The sequence below is a fragment of the Grus americana genome, chromosome 8 (genome assembly GCF_028858705.1).
Source record: "Grus americana isolate bGruAme1 chromosome 8, bGruAme1.mat, whole genome shotgun sequence".
NCBI classification, from domain to species: domain Eukaryota; kingdom Metazoa; phylum Chordata; class Aves; order Gruiformes; family Gruidae; genus Grus; species Grus americana.
Genome location: NC_072859.1, coordinates 29165749 through 29191767, shown reverse-complemented (window position 1 = coordinate 29191767; position 26019 = coordinate 29165749). Strand labels below are relative to the sequence as shown.

The 26019-nt window shown below is 42.0% G+C and overlaps 3 protein-coding genes across 4 annotated transcripts; 2 read left to right on the top strand and 1 right to left on the bottom strand.

Annotated features, from left to right (window-relative positions):
• Nucleotides 1–1025: 1025 nt before the first annotated feature.
• On the bottom strand, nucleotides 1026–11679 carry BTF3L4 (basic transcription factor 3 like 4). 2 transcript variants are annotated; one of them, XM_054833119.1, is made up of 6 exons: nucleotides 11123–11679; nucleotides 9885–9948; nucleotides 8855–8968; nucleotides 6221–6422; nucleotides 4455–4514; nucleotides 1026–3531 (listed from the first exon to the last, which is right to left on the bottom strand). In XM_054833119.1, the coding sequence occupies exons 1-6, from the start codon at nucleotides 11266–11268 to the stop codon at nucleotides 3485–3487; spliced, it is 633 nt and encodes a 210-aa protein (XP_054689094.1). In that variant the 5' UTR covers nucleotides 11269–11679; the 3' UTR covers nucleotides 1026–3484. The 2 variants fall into 2 exon arrangements, with proteins under 2 accessions (XP_054689094.1, XP_054689095.1); XM_054833120.1 differs by lacking the exon at nucleotides 11123–11679 and adding an exon at nucleotides 11037–11087.
• A 16-nt stretch (nucleotides 11680–11695) lies between these two features.
• TXNDC12 (thioredoxin domain containing 12) lies at nucleotides 11696–23068 on the top strand. Its single transcript, XM_054833121.1, has 7 exons — nucleotides 11696–11926; nucleotides 14791–14851; nucleotides 20161–20213; nucleotides 20923–20996; nucleotides 21546–21615; nucleotides 21714–21797; nucleotides 22214–23068. Exons 1-7 carry the CDS (start codon nucleotides 11839–11841, stop codon nucleotides 22291–22293), a joined length of 510 nt encoding a protein of 169 aa, XP_054689096.1. The 5' UTR covers nucleotides 11696–11838; the 3' UTR covers nucleotides 22294–23068.
• KTI12 (KTI12 chromatin associated homolog) lies at nucleotides 16385–18142 on the top strand. Its single transcript, XM_054833118.1, has one exon. It carries the CDS (start codon nucleotides 16455–16457, stop codon nucleotides 17175–17177), a length of 723 nt encoding a protein of 240 aa, XP_054689093.1. The 5' UTR covers nucleotides 16385–16454; the 3' UTR covers nucleotides 17178–18142.
• Nucleotides 23069–26019: the final 2951 nt, after the last annotated feature.

Below are 26019 nucleotides of genomic sequence, written 5' to 3'. Positions count from 1 at the left end.
GGAAACTGCAGAGAATCCTCCCTGGGACATTCCTCAGTAGAGGCATGAATTCATCTCTTACATACAGCACAGATTTACTGTGCTGTTGTAACTTCTTCAGTTCCTCCCTGTTAACAGCAATACGCTGGTGAATCAATACACTGCTCAGTAACCAAATCCTTTGTAAGGCCTCCAGCGCTCATTGTGTACACACCAAATCCAAAGCATTATTTGTGAAGATCCTGGCAGAAGGGAGTTCACAGCAACTCTTAGTTCCCATGGAAAGTTGACAAATACTAGTGAATTATCAACATATTTCAGCAGAACTTTAGTAGTTCTAAATTAATCCTTATCACTCTTGTGAACTCTTCCAATATTCCTACATAACAAAGTTAAAAAGAAAAAATTCACCAAAACCCTATTTTTTTCCCCCAAAGTCTGTATTAGATGATAAATGTTCTTTTTATATCACCACCTTCCTCCCTACCGACACTCTACCGACACTCTTAGCTACAAACTTATTTTGTTACCGAGTGCTACACTAGAAATCCTTACCAGCACTCAATACCAAGTCTCCTGCCCGAGGAAAGCCAGCCAGTCCCATGTTTCTCATCTGTAAACTAAGTAACTACACAAATCTAGCAATCCAAGCAGGAAGACTAACATTTGCTGTCTTGCACATTTGCCAAGTTCTGGATTCTTTCAGTCTTCACCAATTCAGTTTTGATTCTCATAGATGTTTCAACCTACGATTTTCTTTACCTTCCTATTTTCAAATCACTGCCAAGATCTTTAATATGTTGGTATCTTCACCAGTATCTTTAATACATCAGTGTTTAAATAGCAAGCAAATAAGCTCAAGTGCTTCAGAAATACAGTGGTTATCGTGCTTCAAGTCAAGCAAAGAACATTTTAACATTTGCCTTCACATGGGGAGTGTTTATTGTACCAACACTCCCCAAAACTGCTCTTAGCAACTTCACATTTCCATCAGCATGTACAAATGCTGTTTGAGTTATACCATGAATAAATATGAAGAAGAAAAATAGCTTTTCCCACAACAGCCTTGATGGGTTACTTTTAATTAAAATCAGTTTAATGATTGATAAGCTCTAGTATTTCCAGCAGCAAATCATAAGTGGTTGACTGTTTTCAGATACAGTGAAAAAACTGAATATAACTACATAAGCTAGCATATTTAGTTAGTTTACTGGTTGTCAAACATAGGAAAGAGTGAGGGTTTAACATGTAAATTGTCATGACCAAGAGCAAAAATTAATTAGTATTTTGTAGGAATCAAAGTTCAACTATATAAACTTACGATATCATTGTTTCCAATGCTTACTCTTAATCTCTCACAAAATTACTTTTGACACGCTTCCTCCATCAGAAACCAACGAGCACAAATTTCCAGTATCTGATTAGTATTTAGGGGGAGGGGATGTTCCATACATAAACTCAGTGCAGTTGCTACTTTGAAATGTTCTTCACTCATGCCCCTTAAGCAAACGGAAGAACACTGCAAATACGTTTCCTAGTATCCTTCATTTGCTCTTTGAGCTCGCAGAGGCAGCAAAAAGCAATTCACTGTGCCTGCGCACACCATTAATGAAGACATCTCTTCCTTACAAACAGAACAAATGCATCTGCAGCCAATTTAAGATTAACCATACAACAAACCCAAGTTTCATTCAACACTGCAGGGAAAATAGGAGTGAGCATATGGGAGTGTGAAATCCTAAAGCTCTAACAGGATCCTCCCTAGTCCTACATGCATCTTCCTCAGTCACTGTCAGCAAGGATGTAGCACTGTTTGAAACAGCTGCTGCATCCACCTGTCCCTCAGCCAGCGCTGGTGGGAGGAGGAGACAACACACCAGAGGGAGCATTTCCTCTTTTGTACTGTTATTTTATTTTGTAGTAAGTTCCATGTAGTATATAAAATATAACAGGAAAAACTGAACAAAGCCTATAAAATAAATTGAAGAGTTCAGATGAGAAACCACTACAACTCTGCTTTCATGGGTTTATGATGATGTCACCAGAACTCATGTACTGTTTACCTTGTATTTTTTCAGTTCTCTAGTGTATGAACCTACATAAAAAGCTGATATGTTTCAATTAAGCCATAGTTAAGTGACAGATGTAGAGGAAAAAAGATGGCTTGCTTAAGCCACAGCTGCCCTTGACACAGGTTACAATGATGTCTAACTATACCATAATGCACATCACATCAAGAACCTTGAAAGAGCCTCTGAGAAAATGGGTTCACATTAAGCATTTCAAAGAAAGGTCATAAATACTGCACTGTACCAACAGTACCTCCCAATGTCCTCCTTATGCCTGAGGAGCATGTGTTTTTTTCAAGAAGCTACTACATAGATGACACCAAACCTAGAGGTAGGTTATAGGCAAAGGTAAGTTACAGGCAAAAAAAAAAAAAATATCCCTTTAGAGCTAGTCATTGCACAAACTGCCCAGCAGGAGCAAAGGCAAAATGTCAACAACTCTTTCCTCCCACCGTAAACACTGCTCACACGGTGCATTTAATTTCTAGTGCCATAAGAATGACAGTGGATCATCAGCTGCTAGTAAATGCAGTCATGCCAAGAGAACAGCTTGAAGTTATTCAAGCAAAAATCTGTTACTGTGCAAAACTGGTGCACTGGACTGTTACCAACTAGACCTCCAAATTTAGTAAGTGACCTGATGGTAGAGAACCACAGTGTTTGTTTTCCTTTTCACATGGAAAATACGTAAGCAAGAGAACATACTGCTAAGCCTATGTGGCAGGAGTCAAACATCAGCTTCTCAAAAGGTTAGAGAGACAAGAAAAAAAGGAGGAAAAGTTGAGAAACGTTTAAAAAAAAAAGCACACTTTTCTGAGACCAAGTTTTCTTTTTTAAAAAGTTACTGTACCAAACAAGCTGGTAAAACAGCTTGTCTTCAGCATCATCTGGGATCAACATTAAGAGTGGTAACAATTATCATGGGTACATTTCAACAGGGATGAGAAACATCTGCAAGTACAATAGTTAACAGCAAATTAAACCCAAGTTTTAATGGTGTAATGCCTCCAGGTCACAAAATGTGGACAAAATTTCAATCTTAACTACCTTCTGTGCACTATTTGGTGATAATCCAAAAGTAACAATGCTGAAGATTCATTTTATTTCTACTTCCAAAGGAAAAGGGGAAGAGGTTAAATAAGTGTTCTCCAATTTGTTCTCCACTATATGTACACCCACACACATACACACGCACATGCACACACCCCTCAAACTGCACTGACATTTCTTTTTGACCAAAAGAGTAGATCCTGGGAGTAAGTGCAAAATGCAAAATCAACTGACAGAAAATGCTGAACAAACAGCATCATAAAAATACAAAATATTTATATTACTGAACTATTAACAGATGATGTTCTCTGTTTCTTTAAAACTTTGGAACCACATAGCTGATTTCTTAAATCTAGTCCATGCCAGCTTCCAGAACTATTAATGATTTAGTTAGCTTCATTCTTTGATGCTTCATCAAAGTTTTCTACGAGATCTGAAAGAGATGAAGATATTTAATACAGTAATGGCTAGTAACAATACCTTCATAAGTTTAATGAAAATGCATATGTTATAGGAAAGGTTAAGTAGTTCTTAGTAGACTCATGTACACCATTTATTATGGGCAGATTTCAAAGGGCTTTAGAAAATAAGGGTTTGTTTGAACACACACAAAGAACTAGAACTGCAGGCACACTCAGAAGAGTGGAAGTTTTAACATGAAGTGACTAAGATCTGATTTTCAGAAGTGCTCTACTAGCTGCAGGTGAGTCATGAGCCATCAGCATTCTTTAAAGAATGCCCGACGTTAGACACCCATTAACTGTTGTACTCCAGGAAACAGAAAATTTTGGAGAGAACTGAATTTTATGCAGTGTCACAAAGAAATAAACCAGTGCCAGAGCATGAGGATTGAACCTCTGGGTCCACCAGTTCGTTGTTTTAGCCAAGATACCATACTGATGAATACAGAAGAATGTGGTGATTGATAGACAGTTATTGACAAATTAAGAAATTAAAATATTTTATTTATTTATTGAGAAGCTTTCAGACACTGACATAAGCTTTGTTTCTCATACTACAGAAATAAAAATCCCCACCCTAGACACTGATTTAAAGACAACCTGATGACTACATCAATTGTCATTCTGCAGCCCTAAAACCTCATTTGGACATTGAGATCACTTGTTCAACCTCTCAAAGTATTTTAATCTATTTTCACTTAAGAATTAAGCAATTTGCACACGGCAAACCTTTTTTCAAGAGCCAGAATCCAAAGTCATCAATGTTTTAATGCTGCCCAGTGTATGAATCCTCCCTTAGCAAGTGAGAAGTATAATCACACCAAGAGCTAAATTATAAATGCATGAATTGAAATATTTATACATTAAATGGACATATAAGGATGTATGTACCTACCTGGGACATCATCATCTTCTTCATCAATATCTTCAGATTTTGGTGCTTTGCTATCCAACACTGTAAAAAGAAATTTGGTGCTGAGTTCTCATTATACAGAATTAGGGACAACCACACAACAAAGTAAAACCCATAACATACAGGTGAAAAAAGAAAGCATTTTCCCAACCCCCAGTAATGACAAACACACAAGTGACTGTGTATCAACAGTAATCAGCATGACCAAAAGGTCTACTTGTGAACATTCTTATATCAAAGTATTAGTACAACCATTTTCAAATGCTTAGGGGCATGAAGGCAGAGCTAGCAAAAGATCAAATGATACAGAGAAAACCCAGCGTGACTAAGTCTAAGTCATATGTTTCAATGCAACAATAATGTGGTACCACTCAGGGAACAACATATCATATGATTCAACTACCAAGGGGCCACAACCGTAGGAAAAAACATTTCCATATCAAGGGTCCTGCATCAAACCTAGTCTTCTGTAAGTCATGGAAGTTGGAACATGCCACAAGTAATCTAGAGAAATGCAAGAACTTAAAAAAAAAACCTGAAAGAAAGTATTTCTTCTTATTGAAGAAGTCTCATCTGACTTCCTGCACTGTCCAAAGAAAGCAGAGTATCTATTGGTACTGAGGTTGTATCAAAGAAATATGTTTATGATGATCCATTTTCTAAATTTTGAAAGATATTTTACATATTAATATTAGTAAAGGAAAAACAAATCCTTTACCTTCAATTAAACTCTGAACATGAAATACAGAAGAAATTAAAATTGATTTAGAAGGAATAACTATTTCTTGAAAATATTAGAACAGGTAATATATTTTCCATTTCCAAATACAGACAATTGCAACATGTCCAATTAAAGTCTTTTTAATGGCCGTAACAGTATAAACATGAAAAACAATTTTTAATGCCCAACTTCACTTGGACTTGATATTAAGGACTGTTTTTTGGCAATATCCAACATGATATATCCAATATCCAACTTGTAATGAAAAGCGTACCTGTTCTGCGGTCTAAGAAAGCTTTTACAAACTCCATTTCCATTTATTCTTAAATTACAAACTTGCTTAGGGAGAATAGTTGAGACCTCTACAAAACATGCTACAGTGCTTCCCCAAAGAGGGTATTCTAAAAGAGATTCTTCCCAGACTCCATTTCTTAAAGTAAAATTACAGTAAGTTATACCACATACATATACACACACCATGCTCCCATGGTTTTACACTTAGAAGAAAAATAATCACATTTAAAACTTTGGGTTTTTATTTTTTAATAAAATATTTGATTTTTACTTAATTTTTAAAAGTCTTGGTTTAATTCCAAAGGGAATTATAGAGTAGAAGATAAATAACACCTTTCTTCCTCTATATCCACAACAAAAATATATTCAGTATGAACAAAACAGAATCGATTCCCAGACAAAAAGAACCTGTTGAGTTTTTCCCCAGTAAAAACCTGAACTTGCTTTCCTAAGTATTTTGGCATACACAGTTGTACACCTGGAATAATGGCATGCCTGACTTACCAGATTTTTATTTGTTTTTAAATGAGGGCCTGCCTATACAGAATCTTAAATCGACAAGAAAAAAAATGTTCTCCCCACCCCTATATTTCCACAACCATGGCAAATAAATAAAAGCACATTGCTTTTGATCACTTTTTAAGTCACACATTCTGTTATTAAACTTGGGCTAAAACTTTTAATACTTCATGTGTTCTTTATATCAGCGATGAAGGATTCCAAAAAGACCTACCTTGTCTTGGGAATTGTTCAGCTAACTTTCTGAGACTTGTTAGGCTGTCAGCACCAAGCTGGCTCAATATGCCTGGAAGCATTTCTGTGATCGGTTTAGCCTCTGCATGACCAGTAATTGCAAAAGTGTTAGCTGAGAGGGAAGCTTGAACCTTGGGGTTGTTGAAGTGAATAACTGTTCCATCATCTTTTATCATGTTCACCTGTTTAAATATATTAATAACATTTTTGTAAATGTTGCACCATCTTGTTGGACAAGCATGATAAATTATGAATTCAAATCTAGATTAAAATAATAAAATATAAAAAAAATTACAAAACCAGTACTCCTCCTAGACAATAATATAACCACGATAAAAGCATCTGGAATTAAACATCACCTAAACTGGAAGTAAAATATGAGCTAATGGTAAAATGTGGGTTCATACATATTATATGAAAAGGTAGAATTTAAGAGCTATGGCTCCTTCATAAAATACACTTATCTAAATACTAAGTAATAAATATGCAAGGATTATGTTATCATACAGTTCATGTATATTTTTAACAAAGGCAGAAAAACATACATAGGTTATTAGACTGTAAGGTATAAATGAGTTCATTGTCAGGAATGTCTAGGGGGAAAAAAACCAAACGAAACCTTCAGCTCTGTGGTAACTCTTTACAAACTAAAAGCTCTAACAGAAAAGCCTTGCCACATCAGTTTAAGGCATCACCATTCACAGCCCTCTGTGTCACCTATCAGGAAAACATTGTTTCTGCAGCAGAACTGGCAAAGGCACAAGATGCACAGTCTGGCCTACTTGCTGAAGCTGCCCAAGGCAAGGATGCTTCCTGCACATATACACACAGAACTGGAAGTTTACGTACCAACTGCACGAGAACAGGCTTCTATGCCTTCCCAATACAATAATTCCATGATGATTCTTAAAACTAAGGACATCATACAGTAATCCTGCTCTCTCCTCTTCCCTGGTCGTCTGAATCACCAAGAATTAAGTTTTACAGCCAGCATAGCAGCCTGCTTTGCTCCTACTGTCAAAGTTTAGACTGGCATATTTGTATGGGGTTTATTTTATGTTTTTCCATTCTGTCTCCTTTCAAGTTAAAAGTTAAAAAGGTTTTTCTTCTGGGCATGGCTAAACTATGTTTACATGGAAAATAATTCTGTCTGAAAAAAGGAAGAATATTCTACCCATCCAACCAAACAGTACTAATAAACTTATGTCATGAAACTCCTAAGTATTGTTTTTAGTAGAAGTTGCAAGTAGAAACAGAAATTTGGGAACTAAAGAACAGACACACAAACATGTAAGTTATCAATCTTCACACAGCAGCAGAGTTCAAAATATGTTTTGAACAGGAAAACCCTGTGTGTCACTTTCCTGCAAAACTAAAGTATGTCCCGCCTCTTTACACATGGGGAAATGGTAAAGGCTTCAAGCACATCCCAAAACCTCTTAAAACCCACACAGATGAACTACTAGCATTTGACTCAACATTACTAGCCTCCCCAAATTCTTCTATATACACAAAGTTTACCCATGTCAACTTGTGTCCACCTGAATAAACAACACACTGCAATTATGCACCTAGTTTTCAAAGTAGAAGCATATTGCATCACCTTCCTTCTCATCAAGACATTGAAAATCTTAATAACTAGGTCCGAATAAAGATCTTGTGCTCTGTGGGGAAAAACAGAACAAAAAAACCCAAAACAAAGAACTGTGTCTGTCTTTGGGTTCCTATAGCTCAGTATATACCTATCAAGCTTAAGTAGACAGACAGATTGAATTTGAAGTATAGAAAAGATATGAAAACTTAAGGCAAACCAGGCTTCTACACTGAATCTGTACTTGTCTTTGGAAGAAAGGTATGTACTAAGTGACCTCTGGAGACACCTTGCAATTCTGCTTAACTTAATTAATCACAGATGAAATATTATGCTTCTTTAACCAAGTACTACAGTAATATTGAGTACATGATGAAGGAACACCTCCTCCTCCCACATGAGTGTCACTCTCTACAGTGTTATGGGAAATGTCAGTTCATATATAATACATGTAAAATAAGACATATTCAAGGAATAGCTGAATCCTTTACATTCCTACTTACGTTAACACAGAAGCTGGTTCTGTAGCCTCTATTGTGTTGTAAGAGATGGCATCTCCTGTGACTACCACAAACAATTCCGGTAATTTTCATGCAGTAAAAGTACCTAATTTTGATAATACAGACTTTCAAGTTCTTAATCCAGTTATTTATACGTTTTTCTTTCTCTTCTGCACCACGCAACCCTTGCTTCAGATGTGCCCGTACATGTGCATTTACTGCTCTTCTCTTTAAAGTAGGTAATCAAGTTCATGAAGTCAAGAATCAAGAGAAGTTTGAATGCAAGACATATATGACAGACAGCTTACTAGCTTGCACTATCACCGTCTGACCAGCAGAACCTTCTCCCTTCTTCCTCTAGGTACATATGCATTAATGTAAATGAGACAACAATCAAATAACTACATATCAGTAACCAGACCTGTAAGCTTTTGAAGGGAAAACTGTTGTTAAAAATAAAACACCACCAGAACAACACAGTGAATTTAATTTCAAACAGGAAACACTTATTTTATCACTATACCTCTTCAATGCCAGCAATGTTATTTACTGCCAGTTTTTTGAGGGAACTCTGAAGTTTTTTGTCATCAGCTGTAGCTGTTCTGTGCACCACCTTCTTCTTTCTGCGAGCTGTTCCCTGGAAAAGAATCAAGACACAACAGTCAGCTACTCTCAAAACCTCACATTTTAATGTTTTAAAGTTGTATCGCACTCTCAGCAACCTATCTGTAAGCTATGAGAAAGCTCTGGAGTCAAAAATGCTTTTCAAGTTACTTCTCTTCACCTACAGCCTTAACTGCCAGTCTCAATTCCAAGGTTTTTCTTAAGTGTAGAAGACCAAAAAGACACCAAAGAGCAGCAGTATATTTCCCTTTCCACAAGCTAGATTATACAAATACTATTAACTATTAAGAAATATATCTAAAGTTTCCCCAAGAACTTTTTTTTTTCCCCAAGGTGAAGCACAAATACAGTGATTTTAAAAGGTCACACTTCTGTAATCAAGTAATCAGCATTTCTAAACTGTTCCAGACAGCAGTTTTGGAATTCCTACTCTGCAAACTTTTGTACAACCCCACCCGTGGTTAGGAGATGAACACCCACACTAAACAAACTATTAGAGGTTTCTTGTCATGTTAGCTACCTGCTGGCTCAGAGAAAAGAAACAGGTCAGTGCAGAGTCAGATAAGCCCTGGAGCTGGCACAAAGGAAGGAACTCCCCTACAGGGAGAAGAGAAAGGCAGAACTGGAACAACCAACAAGTAAGCTTAGCTTGAGCTTTCACAGGTCGCAAAGAGTCACTGAATTAAAAAGAAAGCTTACGCACTATAAACTACTCATCCAGCAGTTGTGAACTGACAGAAAATTGCATTTCGGGTAGCAGTACTATGATCCAACTCACACAGAAATTGTATTTTTCAGGCCTCAAATGTATATATTTTTTTCCTCTGTCCTATGAACTAAAGCCTATGTTTTGAAAAACAGATGTCAGACATGTTTCTCCTTCAGTCTGTAAATTACAAGAAACTGTGCATCGCTGGTGGTTTTCTTACCTTTCCTCCTATTCGGACCTGCGCCTGAAGCTTGGCCAGTTTTTCTTGGTTCATAGTGCTGCGTCTAAAGAATAAGAATGAGACACAAGTACTAGTTAGCTATCAAAATATTAAGAAAAAGTTTCCCACAGTCCATTTTAAAAGTACTCTTAAAACTGTGGTAGGTTTCTAAACTTACAGAAAATTTCCCAAATCAGTGCATCAAACAAATACACATTAAAAAAAAGCTTTGAAGCCACACCACCTAAATAATACAGAGTGGTCCAGCAGCAGTCTGTTTAGCTGAAATGTCTGTACCATGATACAAATCAACAGGACCTTTGATTCTGCATCAGTCTGAGGTACTAAATGTAAATGTTCAAGTAAGCTAGTTTACTGTTGGAACCATTTCACTGAACTACTGAGTCAGAACAGACCCAAATCAGCACGTATAGCACGAGTGCTTCTAGGAAAACACCTTTATCTTTAACAGAGCCCAGGGAGAGATTCATTACTACATTCCAAATAATGAATCTCTGATATTTTTAAGTAATAAGCCAGCTCAAAACTCAGGGAGGTTCATGTCTTGACAAATCTCCTATATGAACCTCTGGCAGCTATTCATCCAATTCAATGACTGGGAACTTAGTCAAGTGGCTTCTCCAACGGGTCAAGTGGGTCCTTTAAAGCCTGGAAGGCCTGAAAATCTGTAATAGATGGAAAAACACCTCGAGCCTTCCAACACAAGGAAGGCATTTCACTGTTCTACCCCAAGAAATCACCAGCGATCCCCTGAACGAAGGGGAAAACCCCCCTGCATTTGCATTGTGCCAGGGAAGCGATGAGGGGGAAACGGGGCTCCCGCGGGCGAGCGGGGACCCAGCGAGGCCCCAGCACCGCGGGGAGGATCACCACACGAACAGGGACTGCGCCGGGGAGCGGGAGAGGATTAAGGCCTCATCCCTCGGGAAACAAGGCAACCCCGCCCGGACGGGGCACAGCAGCTCCAGGAAAGAGTCGAGGGCCACCCGAACCAGCGCAGACCCCACCACACCGCGCCCCAGCGCGCGGCCTCGCACCTCCATCCTCTCCGCGGGGAACGGCTGGCGCCCGCGACCCCGCCACGGCCCAGCGCGGCGGAAGGCGCCGGGACAGCGCCGAACTACCGCGCACCTCACTCGCCCCACGCCAGGAGACAGCAGGGGAAGGGGGAGGCCATGCCGGCGGAGCGGTGCTGGTGATCACGGAGAAGGTCTCACCTGAGTCCGGCGGATCTTCCGCAGCCCAACACGCGGTGAGAACAAGATGGCGGCCAAGGAAGGAAAGAGAGGCGCACAGAGAAAGGAAGCTTCGCGCCACGTGACGGCACCAACCCACCCGCGGATTGGCGGCGCCGCAGAGTCATATTTGCATAGCAGCAGGGGCGGGGCGTGGGGAGGTGTGCGCTCCGCGCGCGATGCCTCCTGGGAGTTGTAGTCTCCGGGGACAGGCAGGGACCGATGCTCCGGGGCAGGGACCGAGAGTAGCGGCACAAAAGGGCTTATCTGGAAGAAGAAAAATAAACCCGGAACCCACCCACCCCTCGCTGGCCGCTCCCGCCGGTGTAACTCTTGATTTTGTTTAGGGGAGTAACCAGCGTTCTGGGGACCCGCTGTGACTGAGATACTCCTACCCAGAAGCCTCGGCTACCTGCACGGAGCCGAGCCAGTCTGACCGAGGGGAAAACGGCTGAACTCCCCCTCAGAGGGCCGGGGAAAGAAATACCCACGGCTGTCCCCCGTTTCCCACCCTCCCCCAGCACCTCCGAGCGGAGAGGTGAGGGCGGCGCACCGCCCACATCCGCCTCACATCACTTCCTGCGCTTAAAAAAAAAAAAAAAAAAAAAGGAAAAAAAAATATCACCTGAACTGGTCCGGTCCCGTCTCGGAGGTTCAGGGGCTGTACCCGGCGTGTTGCTGCTGTCCGCGCCGACACCATGAAGGCTCAGCCCGCGGCAGCTTCTATCTGCCTGTGCCTGGTGCTGGCGGCCTCCGCAGCCTCCGCCGCGGAAGGGCTCGGAAGGGGTCAGGCAAACGTTTTCTTCGGGCTTTCCTCTCAACTTTTGTCATTACCGTGAATGGGTGCGCCGGGGTCGGGCCGGTTCTCCCAGCCCGCGGTGGCGAGGGGGGCCCCGGGCGGCGGGGAGGGGGGCGCGGGGGGAGGCCGGGCCGGCCTGGCACTGCCGCCACAGCTCGCTGGGGCTTAGGGGGAGCGTGCCGCCTTTAGACTTAAAAGCTGAAGGGGTCTTTAAGCGGTCTTTACCGTTGTGGTTCTTTTCCGACTTTTCCCAATCGAGTTTCCCTTTCGAGGAGCTCCGCTATTACGTGGTGAAGGCTTGGGGAGGGTGCGTAGCCCCTGAGTGCCCCGCCTGGTGCTGAGGTGCCCCGGCAGCCCTGCCCAGGCTCTGCCGGTCCCTTCTGCTGGCTCCTGGCAGGCGATGAATGGCTCTTCTCTCCCGCCCTCGGCTTCCCTTCCCCTTCCTGACCGCTCCTCTCCGGCTCCGCCGAGGCCTCTTTGTGTAATTGCCATGTCTAATAGCCTGGTTCAGTTGAGGTGTGCCAGGGCCCTGAGCTTCCCCCCAGGTGGTGGCTTTAGCCTGTCTTAGCGATAAATCTCTTCAGGGCCGGTAGTAACACAATGTGATCAATGACAGTAAAGCTTTGTGGTGTGGATCCCAGTCATTCCCCTTTTGTTTTATAGTTAATTCCTCAGATGACTTTCATTCAAAAGAAAGCACTCTGTAATGTGCATGTAATGCTTCTAAAACCATATTAAAGCTTGCCATAAAGTGGATTTTAGTTTAAAAAAAGAAAAGCTTTCAAAAAGCGTTTCCTAGCTAGAACAATAGAAGGTTTTCCCTGTTTTAACATGTTGACCTTTGAATGAAATAGCCAACATATCAATATTCTGAGTAAACATGATGTGTGCTAACCCAACTGTTTTTTGCTCTGCTACGTTCAGCTGGTACGAACGTAGCCTTGTGCCTGAAGCTGCCTCTGTATCCCCACCTTACTGCTAGCACAACTAAATATTTGATGTGTTGCGTCAGATATGTTCACAGTTGTTCATATCGGGAGAGGAGATAAGATAATAAAAGTACTATGCCAACAGTTCAAACCTCCCGGATGCTGAACTAGGATGCCACGAGGTTTTGCTGACCCTGTTCTTGGCTTTCTCCAACTTGTTTGCCATAGTTGTCTACTGGAGACAACGTCCACTTTCCCCTGTGTCAGCACTGGGCAGCCTGTGGCTCCCGACCCCTGTGTAGTTCTTGAAATCTGCCCCCCTCTCAGCACCATGGGCACTAGGGGTTGCTGACTAATCCAAATCCTCAGCGTTGGGAAGAGGCAAGCTGAGGCTGATGTTTGGTTGTCCAGTGCAGCCCTGTGTTACTGGAGCCATGAGACCTCTGAGGAGGTCTTCCAGGGGAGTTCCCCTGCAAACAGTTCCTGGATCTCCCTCATCTCAGCTCTCCGTGTGCCTTTTGGCCCTGTGAGGTAGCACTGTGTTGGCTACAGGGTCAAAAAACTTGGCAGTCATAGAATCATAGAATGGTTTGGGTTGGAAGGGACCTGAAAAGCCATCTAGTTCCAACCCCCCTGCCATGGGCAGGGACACCCTCCACTAGCCCAGGTTGCCCAAAGCCTCATCCAACCTGGCCTTGAACGCTTCCAGGGACAGGGCATCCATAACCTCTTTGGGTAACCTGTGCCAGTGCCTCACCACCCTCACAGTAAAGAATATCTTCCTAACATCTAATTTAAATCTACCCTCTTTTAGTTTAAACCCATTACCCCTTGTCCTATCACTACACTCCCTGATGAACAGTCCCTCTCCAGCTTTCCTGTAGGCCCCTTCAGGTACTGGAAGGCTGCTGTAAAGTCTCCCTGGAGCCTTTTGTTCTCCAGGCTGAACAATCCCAACTCTCTCAGCCTGTCCTCATAGGAGAGGTACTCCACCCCTTTGATTGACTTCATGGCCTCCTCTGGACTCGATCCAACAGCTCGATGTCTTTCTTGTACTGGGGACCCCAGAGCTGGACGCAGTACTGCAGGTGGGGTCTCATGAGAGCGGAGTAGAGGGGCAGGATCACCTCCCTCAACCTGCTGGTCATGCCTCTTTTGATGCAGCCCAGGATATGGTTGGCTTTCTGGGCTGCAAGTGTGCATTGCAGGGTCACGTTGAGCTTTTCATCAGTCAACACCCCCAAGTCCTTCTCCTCAGGGCTGCTCTCAAAGCAGTCCCTGCTTTGCAGTTATTAAACATAACGCTCGCTTACTCTTAACGTCAACTGACATAACAAGACTTGTTATCTGGGTATGGGATGAAATGGTTCCTGTGTCGTTCAGTGACTGTAACATTCAGAAATCTGTGTAATGGCATTCTTTCTTACTCTTTGATGATGTTATCATCAGCAGTAATACTTAGCATAATAGTTTTAGGGCAATTAATGATCATATGTTGGCCTCAGAATTTTTAAGTTTTGTTTTAGTTCACATTCAGTGGGATTTAGGAAGCCAAAAGCTGACATGTTTAAGTTGTCACTAATCAGTTAATAAATGTTCACAGATTGAAAAAGAATGGGGAATAATCACAAGGCTCTTCAATTGTAATCTCTGTTTGGGGGATTTTGGTGTCATTTGCATATATATAAAAATATTCATGAGTCTGGTATGTTTTTGTTAATTAATTTCAATGGGATTCCTCATAAGATGATGTAGGTTGTAAATATTTGCAGAAGTCTTTCCAGGACTGGGATTGTAGTTTGCTTTAAAAAAAAATATATATATATAAAATTAGTTGAAAATATTCTTAAGGGTTGGACAGTTTTCATCTGTTAGTTGACATGTTCAATTATGCAGTATTTATAAACCCTTCTCTCTGGCAGGTTTTGGAGATCATATTCATTGGAGAACCCTAGAAGATGGGAAGAAAGAGGCAGCAGCCAGGTATGTTACCTAGCTTTAAAGACTGAAAAGTGTCTTTAAAAACATTCACAAAGATTCTGTATCAATCCTAAATTTAACTACATAAAATAGTAATTATTAACAAACATGAAACTAGTTTAGGAGACTGTTCAGATCCCTGTACCTTATTAGAGAGAAAATACAGTGTTTTGTTAACTTTGCTGAGGCACCACGTAGGTTTAATCACTTCAGTCTAATTAAATGATTGAAGTTCTAGCATGTCTTTGAAATGAGAAGAAAATATCTAGTATTTATCATAATAAAGGTGCAGATCTCAAACCCACAAACACACGTTTAAGTAGTACTCAGTCCCCTTGAACTGTGCTAATAACTTCCGTAAAATTCAATGTGCCGGTATAGATGAGGTCTCAGTGTGAGATGAGGGTTATTTTGTCACCGTATGCAGAAAATGTCTGAAAATTTCAAACTGTAGTGAACTGATAAGTTGTTTAAGTAGAACCTTTTCTGGGTTAAGCTTTAAGTCTAAAAAGAACACTGTCTCTATGAAAAGGTAAAAAAAAAAAAAAAGACATTTTGACACTTTTTTCCTCATAATTTCTTCCATTTCTACCTCTGTGAGAAAGAAAATTGTACGCTTATAAATTCTGCTTGTATTTTTAAATTTATAACCTAGATCTGACAATGCTGACATGAGTGGAAATTCATTATGCATTCCAGGTGTTTAATTGAATTCTCAAACTGATCCATCTGGTGAGTTCTACACTCTAGTGTAGACACCGAATTAACCCAGATGGTGCAGTTCAGAAGTCTTACAAGTGCTTATAACTGGATATTTTAGCATTTGTTTGATATACCTGTGGAAAAAAAAAAAAAGACAATGTAATGCACCTCTCTCCTTTCATTGCTGGAAACCCAGACCTGATTTGAGTTCGGCAGCATTTGAGCGTTAGCGAATTGACAGTTTGGCAGAAACAAAACCAAAGCCAAACCACAAAAAAAAAAAAAAGATAAGAAAACCTAAAAAAGCAGAATAGCAGAATTTTGTTCTAAGTCTGGCCTGAGGTCAGAAGATGAAGAGTTAGGTGAAATTATCCATTATGCAGCAAGTGAGATGCACCAGAGCCAGTGGTCTAGGAAGTTTCCAGACTTTAAATTCTGTAAATAGTAGAATCTGGATGCGTTGGAGATGCTGGAGGCGTCTTGATTCTGAGTTCCCTGTAGTTCTGTAGGCGAGGGTGGGGATCCAGTGTTCATAGAATTACTGGGTGTCTGGTTCTTGGGGCAACGATCGCGTTTTTAAGCAGGATGTGCCGTGTGCCAGACGTGCCCAGTAGCGAGGAGACTCCCCAGCCCCCCTGGGTGCCGCCTGAGGCGCTGCCGTCGAGGTGCGCGGGGGCGGCTGTGCTGAACCCTGCGAGGTTCCCTCGCAGCGGGGGCCGCGGGGCTGCGAGGCGCTCCGGGCGGGTTTCCACGCGAGCCTCACGCCGTGGCGGCTCCGACGCAGATCCGCGGTTGCCCGGGCAACCGGGGGGTGTGGGGTGGGGGGGAGGGAGGTTGTGAGTGACCCGAGCGGAAGCAGTCGCCGTCGCCGTCCGGGTCAGCATGGCGGCGGGGCGGGGGTAGGATGCCGCTGGTGGTGCTGTGCGGGCGGCCGGGCAGCGGCAAGAGCCGGCGGGCCGCGGAACTGCGGGCGGCGCTGGACGGGCCGGAGCGGCAAGTGCACGTCGTGGCCGAGGCGGAGGGCGGCCGGGCGGCGCTGCGGGCCGAAGTGGAGCGGCGGCTGAGCCGGCGGGACGTGGTGATTGTGGACGCGGGCAACGAGGTGCGGAGCATCCGCTACGAGCTGTACTGCGCGGCGCGGCAGGCGGGCACGGCGCGCTGCCTCCTGCACTGCGCGGGCGGCCCGGGCCGCCCCGACGAGCCGCCCTTTGAGGCCCCCGACCCGAGCAACCGCTGGGACCGGCCGCTCTTCACGGTGCACGGGGAGGAGCCGCTGCCGCTGGCCGCCATCCGCGCCGCCCTCTTCGAGAGCGCCCCGCCGCCGCCGCACCGCGCCACCCGCACCCAGCCCCTGCAGTCCAGCAGCTTCCTCCACCACCTCGACCGCGTCACCCAGGAGGTGCTGGCAGCCGTCATGGCCGCCCAGAGGAGTGGGGCGCAGCCGGGGGAGGTGGTCCGCGTCCCCGGCGTCGCCGAAGGGCTGGTGCTGAACCGGCCTGTGAGCATGGCCGAGCTGAGCCGTCTGCGGAGGCAGTTCATCAGCTACACCAAGATGCAGCCCAGTGATGAAAACTTGCCCCAGTTGGCCAGCATGTTCCTGCAGTACCTGAGCCGCAGCATCCAGTGAACCCTGTCACCTGTGCCACACGTGGCAGTGGCCGTGGTCCGGTCCCAGAGTACTTGCAACAGTAAGAATATGCCTTCCAGCCGCAGACCCTGTGGAGCCTGAGTCCCACCTGTCGCATATTAGATGATGTGGCAACAGCAGCCCTGGGAAGATGGATGCCATGTCCCTGCAGCAGCTGAACAAGCTATATTGCTAAGAGGATCTCTAGGGATGCTGTTCCCCCGCCCCTGCATTCTACCCACTTGCATCTTTTGAAAAGAAGAGCTACTGTTGCATCCCCAAGCAAGTGAAGTCTCCCATGGAGACATAAACCCCAGTAATCAAATAGTGTATGAACATGAAAGCCCAAAAGGTGGTGACTGTAGGGAAAACTTTTCCCCTCCGCATTGGCATGTCTACGTCTTGAATAAGAATATGTCTCCAGATAATGTCAAACTGCAGAAGAGACTTCAGGTCCAGAACTGGAACAGGCTGTATTTTTAGTATGTGACTGTTTCAAAAAATCCTACTGAACCCAAGAGATAGATTTGCAGACTGCACTACAGAAGGCTGTTGGCTTCACAAACTCAAACCTCTCTGTTTCAGGTTTAACAATAAAACGTGTGCCTTAAATGGAGTAAAGTCTTAATTTATCTGCAGGACTATTTTATTGAAATAACTTGCTATGTATTTTCTCTGCAAGGTCATCATTAAAAGCCTTTAAAACCACTAATTGTTTAAGAACAAGTGCTCTCATAGGAAAAATGAGCTAAAATGACAGTGCCCCTCATTTTAATAAATTGTGGCTTTTGGTTTTAATTGTACGTGTATTGTTACCTGGGAGGAAATTGTGAAGTGGGGCAGGAAGGGGACATACTGGCTGCTAGGTGGACTTATGCATTGCAGAATAGAAAGGACTACAAAAATGTTTTGATGTAAAGAAGTTTATTTTACCAAAGTAAAGAGAATAAAGCTAAGAAAACACATTCAGTATCTCAAATTTCTGTGAATTCTCACTGGCTAAGAGTTGGTATTTCAAGACTCTGAGCACTTCCATTTAAAATCTGCTTTAAAATTTTCTCTTAACGTAAAAAAAAAAAAGTTGTTGCAGCACTGATTACCAGATGATTAAACTCTTCTGACATGAAGCACTGATCTTTGATAATAAGAACTGTGTATTTTACAGACTTAAATCAGCCTCTCCTCAAGAAAGAGGCAAAATTATACTGGACTGTGTGGAAACAATGAAAAAAAATTGTTTTTTCATCATCAGGGAGAGGATGCTGATGCAATACAAGCTTTACTAGGGAAATGTGTGTTCTTGCTTCTTACTGCAAACAGAGTCCTATGTAAAGATGATAACATATTGGTTAGTTATAAATGGCAGACCACTGTTTGAACTAGTCTAAATGTTAATGGCTTCCTCTCCACCCTTTCTGAGTTCTGAAGGCCATAATTGAATGCTTCTAAGTATTCAGGTATAATATTCAGATATTGCTTTCATATCTATCTACAGCTACAGAGAAACTCATACATCAGTTCAGCTAGTAATTAATTTAGTTGCCACTATGTGCAAAGGTGTTTGTAGTTTCTGTGTGTGAAAATTTTATTTTTAACCCCTAATATGGTAACAGAGTTTAGCAGAAAGCTTACAATTTGCTTTGCTTGGCATATCCTGCAAGAAGTATCCCTATAGTGTGTTCTCTGTAGAGTCCTTCCTTTCCTTCACCTAGTTTTAGGCTATTGTTGCTGTTCTGGAAGCTGTATTGTTATTACCAGCTTCCCTTGGATATTATTCTATAGCTTAAGGGGTTCATTGGTAAGAGAAAAGGGATGAGATTCCCAATTCCTTGTTCTTAGTCTTCTTAGTTTATTGCTGTAGTCAGTGTTTGCCAGTTCAACTGTTGGATGGTAGAAACAACGAAAGTGTTAGTAAGGACGTCTGTGTACATAAAGCATGGAGGTAAGTGTTGTACTACCTGGATGTGCTCAACAGCAACAAAAGTCAGCTGTAGGTGTATCACTTTTCTTGTTAGAAAGTAAAATTAATGCAAAATAGTCAGGACCAGTGAAGTGGTGGATTAATTGGATTGCCAGCACTAACAACAGGAAATATGTGAAGTTCGTAGTGTCTTTAAGGCCTCTTTGTCTAATCGCATAATGCAGCCTGAATATGTTAATAAAGGAGCTTAGAGAAATTGAACTTGGTAAGCTTGACTTTGTCAGAAGGTGAAATGCTAAAGGGATTTTTGAAGAACAAGGTTAAATAAAACATATCTCCGGGCGATGGGAACTTAACCTCTGGGTAGCATAGGTAGTAAAGGTCCAGCAAATTATTTGGGGGGAGAGAGAACAATAAAGAATAACTCATCCTTTTGCATTGCATTTTATTTAGGCTGCAGTTCCATGCAGGCGCCCCCTTTTTTCAGTCCTGGCACTTGTCACATTTGTCATAGATTCGTTTCAGCCTACCAACATGTAGGAAACTAGCCTGGCAGCCAGGGGGTTTGCTGGGTTACTGTGTGTGATTATTGCTCAGTGGAGGGTCTTAGTCACAGGAGGTGACTGAAGCATACAGACCGTAGTGGGGAGAGGGATGGATGTATGCCTGTCATCCACCGGATTGCCTTAAGCAGCCACAAAAATCTATCCTGAGATCTCTCAAGCAGCTGGTGTCACTAACCATTTCCAGTGAAAAAACACATGACCATTTGTGTATCTGAGCAAATCTAAACTAATAAGAGCAAATCTTCCAAAGAGAAAGTCCCCTTCTCTACATGAGCAGTTATTGGCTGGCAGTTATCATAAATTATTATACATGTTTTAAGATTGGGAAAACTTTTTGCAAGACAACCTTAGAACACAGCAGAGTCTCTTTATATCTCTCATTTTCTGTTGCATTTAGCCTCTGTAGATGTCTTGACTGTTAAAACATACATGTAATAGAATCTGGTTTACAGTCTCAACTGTAAGCTTTGACATGTTTCCTTCTTCTGTTTATTAGTGGTTTACCTCTTATGGTTATCATCCACAAGTCTTGGTGTGGAGCTTGCAAAGGTAAGTGTATTTAATACTAGAGCTTGCTGAAATTTGTAATGAACTTTTGTGTACAAATGATGTAACCATGAGAAACATGAACTTTGCATTCCAAATGTAGCTAACAGTATTTGCATTTCATTTAGAGCGGTATAGTATTGCACCACTTTACTGGTTAGCTCTGCCAAAAGCCAACCATGCCTAAATGTCAGCAAACTAACAGTTGTAATGCTGCACTTGTCTGGTGCCTGCAATTTCTCCTGCACTTGGCTATAAAAATTGGAATAGAATGAATGATCTTCATGAATTAAATGTAAATTGCCTTACTTTCAGCTGGTGGTTCTTCAAAGGTGATGCTTTGTCTCTTTCAGTATCACAAATAAACAAGCTGGGCATAATGGCTAAGCTTAAAGGATGAGCTAGTTGAGCGAGAATAGTGGTTTATAGCAAGCTTTTTGCTTCCATTCCATTGGTTCAAATATGACCGCGTACGTCTGTTGGTCAGGCTTCCTCACATGGCTGCTCTGCAAGGATTGCTTCAGTTACCTACTGTTCTGAGCCTGGCTTGAACGGTTTGATATATATATTCCATTTACTCACTGCTTATTGAAAAGTACTGGCTCTCCAGAGGGAGGAACGAAGTTGAGATTTTGATGCTGACCTGAAAACCTGAAATCTTGTCTTTACACACCTCTTATTTTTTTTTCTTTTTCTCCCCCCCCCCAATTAGCTTTAAAGCCAAAGTTTGCTGAATCCAAGGAGATCTCTGAACTTGCCCATAATTTCGTTATGGTCAACCTTGAGGTAGGCTGCCCTCTGATTTGTATCCATGTTACTGACTAATAATTAAGCATTTGGAATCCTACTTAACTGGTTGCATCCTGTTTTGTGTAAATCCTGCACTCCTGAATAGGTATTCAGGATTGATTGACATAGCTGATTGTTTTAAAAAGAATTTTCTTCAGCGTGGTTATTTTAATTGTATTTATAAACCTGGCTCTCTGCCATTGTCTCTAACAATTTGTACCTTGTGTCATTCCATTGCTGCAATGAGGGAATTTGTATTCGTTCTCTCATGACATATTAAACATTCCTACACTAAAGTGGAATGTTTAATGCAAATTTACAAAACAGAAGAAAATAGTTATTTTCACAAATGATACTTTTTAAGGTAAAAATAACTTTCTTTCCTTTGAGAGTGGAAGATACTGCAGTTACCTAGTGTCTGTTCAAGATGTAAATTGCTCAGGGCAAATGGAATCTGAAGGCAATAGCTTGTTTCTTTAAAATGAGTGCTGTGTTTTGTTAGATATCTTGCTAATATGTTCCCTCTCTTCTGTCTTGCTTTGGTAGGATGATGAAGAGCCAAAGGATGAAGCCTTTAGTCCTGATGGAGGTTATATTCCCAGAATCCTTTTCATGGGTAAGGCATCCACAGCTGTTGTATCCGCTTACAGGATTTTGTTCTTACTGTCTTACTGTTACCACCTAAATTTCCTGTTCTGATGTCTTGTTTCATAGACCCCAGTGGAAAAGTCCACCCAGAAATCATAAATGAGAAAGGAAACCCTAGCTACAAGTATTTCTATACCAATGCTGATCAAGGTATGTGCAAAGTAGTTGGAAGTGCATTTTTAGTGAGATGAAACTCTGGGTGTTTGAATGGAGAAAATAATGATACTTTACAGCATAACTGGGAGCTGTGAGATACATTGTGAGTGGTTCTCTTGTGCCTGGAGGAACCATATTCAGAATCATGATTTACCTTAATACCTACTCTAGTGTCTATAGGACCTAAACTTTGTCTCCAGTTGTGGCATGGAAAACCATGCAATTTGCATGATCCAGCTACAAATAGTTGGGAAAAGGGTGCAGGACTGTTTGTTTGGGTTTTTTTCCCGCAGGTTAATTTGTAGATCTGTAATTCTGTAACTGTAGTTTTAAAACACTTTCTTTACCAGTCGACCTTGATGTTTTCATCTTGAGATTAATAGTTGATTTCTCTCTGTCTAATCTTTCAGTTGTCCAAGGGATGAAGGAGGCCCAGGAGAAGCTAACAGGTGATGCTTTCAAACAAAAACACCTGGGAGATGAACTATAATGAATACACTGAATGATACTTTTCCATCACTTCAAAAGTCAAAAAAGAAATGATTATACAGACCAAGAATGTAGATGCACTGGAGGGACGTAATTCTCCTGTCAACAATGTTAGGTTAAACCCTGTTTGGAGTTCACACACATGCATCAGTTACAGTGTTATCTCCTCCTCTGCCTGGCAGTTTGTACTGTAATGGTTATTTGCAACTAGATAATGTGCAAACGCATCAGTTTGTGTGTTTGAGCAACCACTAATATTTGGTGTTAAAAGGGCGGTGTGTAGGGCAAAACGTAATTTGAGGACAAACTGTGTGATTGGAAAAATGAGAAGTAGCCAACATTTTGACACTTAATCAGGGTTGGATCCCTCATTTCTCACTGGTATTACGTGATCCCATTGTTTTTACTGGGGATTCCTATGAAGGGGGCATGTTCCTGGGCCAGGTGTTTTCTAGACATCCCAAACCATGAATTCTGCCACTAAGCCAAGTAGAATAAATTTCATGAATGTCCAAGTAGCATGTGAAATTATTAGCTCTGCAAACATATTTTTGTGTAAAACTGTGTGTGATTCATCTTTATTTGCCTTTGGGCAGAAATTTAACTTCTTCCTTGTGCACTCACCTTTTGATTGTTTTATCAAGTGAGGGTGGGTTATGTTGAAGCTTTATGGGATTTCCCCTTTTATTCTTTGAATGTTTTTTGGCGAATGCCTTGCCATCACATTGTACTGTATTTTTGTACCAGGGTGAAAAATTAAACCTTTTTAAACATAAGCATGCTGACAGTGTTTTGTGGTAAAGGGCGTAGTTTTCCATTCTTAAGGATGGGGGAATATATTGTTGGTTATTGTTGCAGTGGTTATTGCTGTTGAATGTCACAGCTGAAGGTTTCTCCTTTTTATAATTAAGAGAGAACAGTTGGTTTCCCATGTAATTACAATTCAGCCATTCTTATACTACCGATACTGTTGAGGGCAGGATAATCCTAGTGTTTATCTACTGGAACTGAAAAGAAAAATAGAGGGGAAAAAACCCGCCTTTTCTTGACCTGCTGGTAACGCTTTTCCCAATGCAGCCCAGGATGCTCTTGGCCGCCTTTGCCACAAGGGTGCATTGCTGGCTCATGGTCCCTTTGTTCATCTGAACTCCCACATCCTCCTCTGCAAAGCTGCTTTCCAGACTGTCAGCCCCCAGCCTGTACTGGTGCACAGGTTATTCCTCGCCAGGTGAAGGACTTTTGCATTTGCCTTCCTTGAACTTCCTGACAACCCTCTCTGCCCATTTCTCCAGCCTGTTGAGGTCCTTCTGAATGGCAGCACAGCCATCTATCAACTACTCTCCCCAATTTTGTACCATCTCCCAGTTTGCTGAGAGTGGACTCTGTCCATTCATCCAGGTTGTTAATGAAGATGTTAAATTATCAACCCCAGGAGTATTCCACTAGTGACGAGCTCCTGTCAGCCCAGAAGTTCTGCCAGTTTTCCATCCGCCCGTGAGGACCTGCCCATTTATTTAGGTTGTACTTCTTCAGTTTGTCCATGAGGATGCTATGGGAGACAGTGTCGAAAGCCTTAGTAAAGCCAAAATAAACACCACCTACTGCTCTCCCCTCATCCACCAAACTAGTCATCTAAAGAAAAACATCTGTCCAAAAGGCACGCACCATAACTTCCCATAAAAAACACAGGTAATTTTCTACAGATAATTTTTGAAGAGCTATTTGAGAACATTAGTTGGGGAAAATTGTTGTATACGATAAACCCAACTTGTCTACTGAGTCCATTTTTACTGTTCAGTAGCGTTACGAATTTTACTTTCCAGATCAGTCTGCCTTTAAGGGATTTTAGACACCAAAACTCAATGGGGCACTAAAAGACAAGGACTCAGTGGAAATAATGAGATTATTGCACATTACAATTACCCCACTCAGCTACTAAAAGTTATTCTACAGGTTTTATGCTCTGCTTCTCATGCAAATTGTCTAATAAATTAACCATGAAATTGAACTCAGCAATTATTCTCAAGTTGTATCAGCCTTCAAAGTAAATAATTCTATGTAAGTCCTGAAAAAGGATTCGTGTTTTGCAAAATTGTCTTTTTTTTCCCCAGCTGTATCAGTTGACCTAATAAAAAATAGGTTCTGTCTGATGCTCCTTATTTCATTTATAGCCTTAGATTGACATGCCTGTAAAAAATCATTGCTACGTCTTTTTTACTTGCCACCAGGGGGAGGGCTCTGCTTGTCCATCTGGGATACGATTCAACAACTAATAACTAAAAAAACAATCTCTGATGCAAAATAGTAGGGTGCACTTCTGCGATTTTCCAGGCACGCTTTTGCAGCAGCTCTGCCCTTGTCTTATCTCTGCAGTGAAATTATAGCCTGTGAGATGTATGTAATTTGTCCCTTTCTTTGCAAAATGCTCTGATGTTAGAAGCAACGTGACCTCAAAGTAATTTTTTAAAAGTTCTTCATCTAGAGAGATCTCCCTTCAGTGACAGATGTGCTTCATCCTTTACATTTGAGACCATCCTGATTCAACATTACTCCCCTTCACCTCTTCTCTCATGCATCTCCTCTCTTTCAGCACTTTATGCCTTCCAGACTTGCTACTTCCAAAGGAAAAAAATATTCCATAATCTTTTTTCCTTTGTTATTTGGCTGCTTCCTTTCTCTCTAATCCTTTCTACCCTCCATATGTTCAGACATGGTGAGCTGGTACAGCATCCCCCCTCCCATCTACTTGCTCTTTTCTAGACCCTGCTTTTGTCCTCTGTAGCAAGATGGAGCTTGGCACTCACTAGCCTCCTTGGCATTTAGTGGGGGTCTCAGTAGAATATGATGTACATGCTGCCACAGCTTGATTGCTAGGGACAGCTAGTTAACAAGCGTAAAACCTGTTTCACATCTCTGGATTGCAGGGTAAACTTACTTTTGATCTGTTACTTAAATATTTTTCTCTCTGTTAGTTTTATACCTACACATTTTAATTGCTAACTCCTAATGCAGATTCTTTATACCCTTCTCCTTTTTAATCTAGATCAGGTGATACTGCTGGTTGGCATTTTCTTCTGTGCAGAGAGATACATCTTGAACCTTCCATCCAACAGTTGCTTTATGTATGTTGTGTAACTTTATGCATGCAAGCAACTCCACAGGGTTTAGAGGAGCTGCTTACAGGTCGGTGGTTGTTGCAGTTGCATTTAAAGTGAATTCTACACTGCAGCAGCTCAACAGTGCACAGTAACCAAGGCCTCAGATTAGTTTGCCCCCATCAGCTTTGTTTTATGTGCTGCCCATCTGCATATGGCACACTTACATAACTTCTTTACATGCATCCTAGAAATCCCCTTGGATTCTCAGTTTCTCCTCCTTTTACGGTGATAACAAAACCCAAAGACACTTCAAAATTCTTAGCATAGACCCAGGGAACTGCCAGGCCAAATCAATCTCACATAAACAAACATGCTGTCCAGCTCCCTTTCTCCCAGAAACAACGCACAGAGGGAAAAAAAAAAACCCTAAAGTTAATTAGAGTGACTGGATTGCGGCTAGCCATCTGGTTGCCTGGGAGCAGAGGTTGCTTTGCGCACCTGGGGCTGAACAGGCTTTAAGGAAGCGTCAGCTAGAGACTTAGGAAACCTTTCCTTTGCCGTGCTTGGCAGCAGGGAACAAAAGTGCAACAACCATGAACGCCAGCACTGCCAGAGTGTCCTGTCCATCG

Coding starts and splice junctions, on each gene's coding strand:
- KTI12 (XM_054833118.1), top strand. CDS start 16,455: ATGCCGCTGGTGGTGCTGTGCGGGCGGCCGGGCAGCGGCAAGAGCCGG.
- TXNDC12 (XM_054833121.1), top strand. CDS start 11,839: ATGAAGGCTCAGCCCGCGGCAGCTTCTATCTGCCTGTGCCTGGTGCTG. Junction 11,927..14,790: donor CGCGGAAGGGCTCGGAAGGG/GTCAGGCAAACG, acceptor TCTCTCTGGCAG/GTTTTGGAGATCATATTCAT. Junction 20,997..21,545: donor TCGTTATGGTCAACCTTGAG/GTAGGCTGCCCT, acceptor TTGCTTTGGTAG/GATGATGAAGAGCCAAAGGA.
- BTF3L4 (XM_054833119.1), bottom strand. CDS start 11,268: ATGACTCTGCGGCGCCGCCAATCCGCGGGTGGGTTGGTGCCGTCACGT. Junction 8,969..9,884: donor AGGTCCGAATAGGAGGAAAG/GTAAGAAAACCA, acceptor ATTCTTTTCCAG/GGAACAGCTCGCAGAAAGAA. Junction 4,515..6,220: donor TGAACAATTCCCAAGACAAG/GTAGGTCTTTTT, acceptor TTCTTTTTACAG/TGTTGGATAGCAAAGCACCA.